General features: G+C 28.5%; 1 protein-coding gene and 1 long non-coding RNA gene across 2 annotated transcripts; both read left to right on the forward strand.

Annotated features, from left to right (window-relative positions):
• Positions 1-781: 781 nt before the first annotated feature.
• On the forward strand, positions 782-1,281 carry LOC122528435. Its single transcript, XM_043653530.1, has 3 exons — positions 782-844; positions 962-1,081; positions 1,162-1,281. The coding sequence occupies exons 1-3, from the start codon at positions 782-784 to the stop codon at positions 1,279-1,281; spliced, it is 303 nt and encodes a 100-aa protein (XP_043509465.1).
• Positions 1,282-2,509: 1,228 nt separating this feature from the next.
• On the forward strand, positions 2,510-5,813 carry LOC122528442. Its single transcript, XR_006306581.1, has 4 exons — positions 2,510-2,681; positions 4,244-4,376; positions 4,437-4,701; positions 5,748-5,813. It is a non-coding gene; the product is annotated as an uncharacterized LOC122528442 (long non-coding RNA).
• Positions 5,814-7,808: the final 1,995 nt, after the last annotated feature.

Below are 7,808 nucleotides of genomic sequence, written 5' to 3' on the forward strand. Positions count from 1 at the left end.
TCATTGCTGATGCTACTTGAGAATATATTTTACAATCATGTCTTTTATAAATATATCAAGTATATAGTATAATTCGCAGGCTTTCTTATTCGAAGTAACAATGAACTCAGTAAGAATATTAGAAGATAAGAATACAAGAAATTTAAAAATTCGTTGTATCACAATAAATGTAATATTGAAGAGCATAATAAAATTAAAATTAATCGGCAGGTGTATTCAACTTTCAAACATACAAACAATACAAAGATACAATACAAACTTCAAGCAGCTAAATACATACCACTACATTTTTTCTTTATTTCAACAACAATATTGGTCGTACAATATTTCAACGATGTTCTTAATTCAGTACCCACGATAATATTAATCTAGATTGTTATTTTGGCAATGGTCCCCGCCATTGCAATCCAGAACAGGATAAAAATATTCTGTCATAGTAAAAAGCAGTAAGTTAAAAAAAAAAAAATAGCACTTTCTGTAAAAAGTTTTCATAAAATGTAACACTTCACGAGATTTATGAAAGACTTCATGATATCTATTATGTCTAGCACAAATATTGCGCAGCTCGAGGAGAATGTTTTTAATACTTTGCAAAACGCGGAAAAAATGAAATGCACAACAGTGCAATAGCCCTAAGAGAAATTCTAACTTCACTTCCCAAACGACAGTAAAGAACTGACTCTTCTTTTCGTAATCTGTAATTTTCATGCTGCAACATACGTTGCCGTAAAGCTTGGAAATGCGAGAAAACCTGGGTTTCATTGACACTTTCCCCTATACTATGGAGACAGTTTTTACTACGATCGTATGTTTGACACTTCTTCTCGGGCCAACATTTGTCGTGGTAAGCATACTGCATTCGTACGAAATACAATTATTTTATCCGGTTTTCTGATATATCAATGCATTACTTGCGAAAAAATTAATCTTTTGTTTACATTTATATTATCAATCGTTGCAGTTTTCTCTCGTGGAAAATAACACTTGCACTTTTCAAATGTTATCATTGCAAACAAGTAACACAGTTTTAATAGCAAATACAAATATAACATATGGTTTATTACTTGTGAAATCTGTAAACGTAAGTTACAAGAGTTTAATTAATTTAATCTAGTCGTTATAATATCGTGTCATCATGTAACATTTTCTGGTATTTTTAAGGTAGAGAAATGGTTAGAGAATATAAAACGTGATTGGAATCATATACAAGACAAAGAAGAATTTAAAACATATGTAGGAATGGGAAATCGTTATATAAATATTTATTTAAGTAAGAAGTAAATTAATCTTCGCACAAGGCGACGTTTCGCATAAATGTATAATGATAATATTTTACATTTAGGATGCATTGCAGTTATAATTTGTACCAGTTTTTTCATTGTTATTTTGACGGCGTCTCTTTCACATCGCATTCTCAAGATATCTACAAACAAAACTTTCTGTTATTTACCGTTTATTTCAATGATATTTTTCGCAAAATCTCAAAATTATTATTTGATTGTCATTTTGACGAACATTACAAATATTTTGATTATAATAATTTTTCATTGTCATGATATTTTCTTTTTATTGACTACTTTACATACAGATGGATTATACAAAATTGCTGTGTGAGTATAGTTTTGATTCTATATAAATAACGATTGGATATTACGAACTTTTTTACAATTCCTTATAATTACTTATTAGTTACCGAATAAAGAATGCCGTGGATGGAAATTTAATAGAAATAGCCATTTCCAAGAAGGATATCGTTATGCGCAACAAAATAATAAAATCAATGGAAATTTATGACTTAATAAGAAAGTTAGTATCTTCTCAGTTAAGTGCTAATATGCCAATATTTATGCAAAGTTCATTTTTGCGAATACTTGCTATCTTTAAACTTAAATATTTTAAATGTTTTCCTAAGCTTTTCTGCATTAACACAAAATTAAACTCATCACATTGCGTGACATGCTTATATTACATTAATTCATTCTTTCTTGCAGTTGGATTAAGTATCTCAAACACAATTTTTCATTCTCCTGCCTATTCGCATTTGTAACATGGTCAATATATTACGCAGTGACCATGTTCAATGTAAGTAACATCACCGTAATGAAAACATCGCATACATAATATGACAGAAATCTGACGATTTTTAATCTGGAAAATAAATTGTTTCAACTAGCTGTACAAAGATTAAGGCACGTAATCGCCTGTTGCGATTACGCAATTATGCAATTATCTGGACAAAATGTAAGATTCGAGATTTAAAGCAACGACTAACTTAAGATTTCTAATGATTGAAATTGGAAGGTTTCTTGATGAAATGTAAATGATAAAATAATGACAAATCTTTGAATCTTAGTTAGAGTAGTCTCTGAAAAATAATGAAATATATGTCAGAGAAACCTTTCTACGCAAAATTTAATAATATTGTAATACATCTGTATTGACATATTTGCTTCAAATATGAAAACTTCAAACTATTGTATTTCATTTTAGAAATTGTCAGATTTGAATTTTATTACGTTTATAGTATATTCTGTCTAGATTTTCAGGACGAAATCCCATGGACATAGCTTTGCCATGATTATGAACTTTGTTGTCATTATACATATTACAGTGTTCGTTATTAATGCATACTATACAATACAATGCATATTCGACGAAAGTCAGAAATTCTTTTATATTCCGTAAGTACGCAAAATAATTATTGGTATTTGATAAATTTTTAACTTTGAATTAATAAGTGTTTTTTTATTACTCTTTATATGAGATTCATTCTATATGTGGTTGTATATTGTATATATATATATATATATATATATATATATATATATATATATATATATATATTATATATATATTTTATATATGTGTATATATATATATATAAATTTATATATATTATACATCATTTGCACATTATAAATAATAGCTTTATAAAAGGTGTCTTAGGATAGGAATTTTTTATGTTACTTGTATAATATTCTGTTGTCACTAAAGAAATAATAGGATCATACTATGGTGACCAAAATATTCAAAACACTTTCTTTTCGAGAAATAAAGACTTTTTGTTTATGTCGAATATTAACTACAACAGAATGATTGTTAAATGCAGAATTTCGAACGTAACTTGGACTTTTATCAGAATAAATTAAAAATTTGATTTACCACAATAACACTGTTGATGAAAAATCGAATTACTGCCTTATGTGAAAAAATTTGGATTATACTAATATATATGCTAAATATGTATTAAATATGTATTAAATTAATATATTGAATTTGAAATATAGTAATTTTTGAACCATTTTTAAGAAAAGTACATATTGTTAGAGGAGAAATGGATTTCAACGATTCGTTTGAGTAAATTTTACTTATAACATAAATAATACTCCTACAAAACTTCATCGTGATCTCGGAACGGAAGAGTTTTCAGATTTATTGTTCCATTTATGTGCTTTACTCATCTATTTCCTTAAAACAGATTACTCCGTATATACATCAAGAATGAAGAAAAGATGAAAGTGTGTAGAAGTACAAAGTACCAATGAAATAGTAACATTCGAATGAACAAACAACATCGCAAATTAGTTTCATTTGAAAAAATGAGTTGTGTGAGAGAACTCGAAAATAGTAGGTCGAATCAGGTATTTTTTTCAGATTCGGGTCAGATTCCGTTAAATTCCGGAATGATACCGGAAAATGTTCGGATTTTCTAAAAAAGTCGGGATTTTCAATAGAATCGGATTGCTCAAAAATTAGCTTTTTTGAACGAAAATTTAAAACAAAATATTACATTTGGTTATCACATAATTAATTATTTCTTTTATTTCATGCTCCACCTTTTGTAATTTTAGAATTCTCGGAAAACCCGACTCTGTCGGAAATTTCGGAAGAGTCGGAAATTCCGATCGTCGAATTTTCACTTCTGGATACATTTTCGAGTGTTCATTTATTTCATTTAAAAGATTAAATTAGTGGCACATTCCAGCGATATATGGTAAACAATATTTTGTTTACCATAATGTGCTCCTCGAAATACAGTAAGTTCCATCGGCAACGAAAAGTTACTTTGAACGACAATTGCGTGAAACAACCTACAAGCTTATGCAAACAAGTAAATTCTTAAACAAAGATGCATTGTTTACAAATAGAAAATTCTGAGATATACTGTAGAATGTCCAATTATATCAAATATTACGTTTTATTCTATTTCTTTTTCGTCAACTAATCTCAATGATTTTCTCAGGTATACTGTGGAATGGTATAATTTATCATTATCAATACAGAAATTGCTACTTTTTATTATGCAAGGAAACCATCACTCAGCAGTATTAAATTTCTATGGTATATGGGTACCTACGTTCAAAAATTTGAGCACGGTAAGAAATATTTCCGTGAGAATCCAAAATACATAAAATGAGAAAGATATACTTTTTCAGCAATTCAAATTATGTTGGTCCTTCTTTATGCTATTGTATTCCACTCAGAAATAATGACATCGATTATAGTACATTAGCGGACCATACGAAAACATGATTCACCAGTTAATATACGTTATTATTGCCACTAAATGACGATACTTTATCTTAACATCGCACGCATTTGGGATGTGTTACAAATAATGCACCGGAATAAAAGTATACCTGGAGTTCATTCATTATGAATTCATGATTTCCCAACCATTATGAGTTCACATGACTAAAGGTATCATCTTTGAATTAAGTACGTCCCTTTACGCATTATCTATCGCAATCACCGAAAATCATTAGGTTCTAAAGAATTATATATTTATTACATATTTATATTTATATATTTGTTTATTGCAAAATTCTTGTAATAAGCGACCTTGCTTAATATACTTTCCTTTCTCGTTTTCTTTGGAAAGTAATTTCATAATTATAATACTCCTCGATGTCCATTCTGTTCAACAATATTATGATAATGATATGATTTTAAAATCAAGTTTGGCCTACGACGTTAGACGCGTGACGATTGCTCAACAATGTGTAACGACCCTTATAGCCTAAAATATTGCCTTCAAATGCAGTAAAGACTGTACAGGAGAAATATTGTTTGCTCTTGCTTTTGTTTGCAGAAATTCTAAATTTTCGAGTAATTTGTTTATAGAATTCCAAGGCAATTTTATAATTGTCCACAATCGCTTATCTAAACACTGCATCAATCGAGTTGAAATTGTGCCTGAAGACCAGAAATAATCAATTCATCTATTTTTAGTTGAATGACTTGGTCGCTTTAACTGCATAGACATATTTTAATTGTATTACACAAAGTCGTATTAATTAACCACGCCCTCTATTAATTGTATCTAGGTTAATTGATCTATTCTTTATAGGTATAATTTTGAATTTAAATACGTAGTATTCTTACTACCTTCTTATTAAACATTTTGACATTAAAAACATTGATAGCAGCAATTATGGTTATCTACTTCTTTGGTTTCGCGCAAAACTTCTTCTCTAATTATTTGTCGTCTAAAGCTACTCTATTTTTGTATATTGCAAATAAGTTTTAAGTTTTTTTGAGTCACATAAATGTGCTTCTTTTGGTCTTTGAGTAGTACAGAAATTAAAAAATTAATAGCCAAGTTTATCGTGTTTTCTGTGAATTTCAAATATTGATGAAGTAACAAATTTTGATTTTGAATAATTTTACTACCTATACATGCATACTAATTTATATTTTGTATTAAATTTTACATTATAAAAATATAGTTATTCTGATTGTTTCAGATAAGTGATGGTTTTCTTAGGTGCCAGAAAGGATAAATTGTATTTTGAATGAAACTTAAATCCAACAATTAAAATCAAATCCAATTGCAAATATTTATGTTGCAATGAGAAACTTATTATCACTAATGTATTTTGAAAATATTAAAATAAAAATCTCAAGGACTAAAAAACTAATATTCAAAATGTTCTAGCTCACAATTCAATAACAATTCGCAGTTAATATGTCAATTCTGTATTAACTCTTCGGGTGATATCATTTGGAACATATGCAATGCACTTTAATCAATAAATGCAATTATTTCCAGAAATATTCGTTGTCTGAATAAATGTTTCTTACCAAACTTATTTTGTTTCGCAGGGGATAATCTAATGCAATTAATTTGTTTGTAGCTATACACATTAGTGTTAACTTTATTTTATTAAATGAAATTATATAATTTTTCACACATTGCATCCTGATATTCTCTATGAAAAGAATAACTTAAGCGTTTTTAACTTAATTCTGTAAAATCAATGAGGAGGGATAAGGGAAGTATTCTTGTATTCATACTGTTCTCGTTTTTCGAAAAATAAATTTTAATTAAATATAAAGTTAAAATACCTCTTAAACTTATAATTATTCAACTTACGTTAGTCGATATCTTTTAATATCGATATCTTTTATTATCGAGCTGCACTCATTGATTCGATAGATTATAAAGTATATCATTCTTTTTAAAATAATGGAAATAACGACGAAATCTCTTGTTAAAAAAGAAAAAGATACACACATCACAGAATATTGTCTCCAAACTATACAACTTTCGGACAAGAAATTTTTTTCGTACAACTTTGGAACTTTTTTGAAGTGAGCACGTTTCGCGCATTGCATTGTATAGTATATTTATAGTATAATACATTATACTTCTTTTTTACTTACAAAAGGAATTGGTCGATCGTCAAATATAGTGTGTAAATCGATCGGTCTTATCCGATGAGTCGTCTCTGAAGTGGAGAAAGTAGTTTGCCACAACTATGACTATATTAAATTGTAAATGTGATAATATATTTGTATTCCCACAGATATTTACTTTAAAAAAGACAAATTATAAATAAAAATTTAAGAAAGTTAAAGGCAAAATATATCCTGTATTAAAAAATATACTTAAATAAATATTTGCAAAATATTTTAATCATTTTGAAACGCATTGACTATTATCTGACATTCAATTCTAACGAAATATTGATTAATAAATATTTTGTAAAAATCCTATTTTTTAGACATGTATTTACAGGTTGACAAATGCTTGATTAATAAATTAATAGAAATAACATTTCGTTTTCCAAAAGAAATTTTATCCTTCACATATTTAAGATGGATGACGAACCACAGTTCTCACGTTTAAAAGCGCAGTGGAAGAACTAATAAATACAGTGAATAAACACTGATATATTAATATTAAAAACATAATAATGTGTTCTAAAATTTATAATACGTCAATCCCAAAAATATGAAGAAAGTCCAATTTATTTCTTCATGTATGGGGGTTGAAGTTCGTTACAAATGTGTTACCCAGCATCTTTTGCATATTTGTACAAGAAAATAGAAAATAAAATTACATAATGGAATTGTTGATTGCAAATCTCATCATAACACGTTAAAAAGTTGCTAAAATTTCTAAATCTTCATTGGCTCATGCATGTCTATATTAATTAGGCATCTATCTATTTATATATGTCTTCATATTTACGCATTCTCCATTTCTTTCAGGAAGACCGTCCCACCATTGTCCCACCATTGGTTCAGACTGGCTCAGTCAATGTCTATCGTCGAGTGAGACTGCGGCTCAGCTTGCGTAATAATCGTTCAAGCCTCAAATGTCAGATTCCCAGTTATGATTTATGTTAAGTCTACATCAACAAATTATCTTCGAGACTATGCGGCTTTTGGGGATGTTTGTCGCGGGTATAGTGCTGGATAAATAATTCGAACCAATATCGTTTGTTAACACCTTTATTTGATATCACGATAGACGTGGAAATTCGTTCGCGGCGTATCGCAAAGTTTAGATGCACTTAAAT

The sequence above is a fragment of the Frieseomelitta varia genome, unplaced genomic scaffold (genome assembly GCF_011392965.1).
Source record: "Frieseomelitta varia isolate USP_RPSP 00005682 unplaced genomic scaffold, Fvar_1.2 scaffold_110, whole genome shotgun sequence".
Taxonomy (NCBI): domain Eukaryota; kingdom Metazoa; phylum Arthropoda; class Insecta; order Hymenoptera; family Apidae; genus Frieseomelitta; species Frieseomelitta varia.

What these genes read in the sequence shown, in the direction of transcription:
- LOC122528435 (XM_043653530.1), top strand. Translation starts at nt 782, where the DNA reads ATGGAGACAGTTTTTACTACGATCGTATGTTTGACACTTCTTCTCGGG. An exon ending in TCGGGCCAACATTTGTCGTG is followed by an intron (nt 845 to 961) that starts GTAAGCATACTG and finishes CAATCGTTGCAG; the next exon opens with TTTTCTCTCGTGGAAAATAA. An exon ending in TACTTGTGAAATCTGTAAAC is followed by an intron (nt 1,082 to 1,161) that starts GTAAGTTACAAG and finishes GGTATTTTTAAG; the next exon opens with GTAGAGAAATGGTTAGAGAA.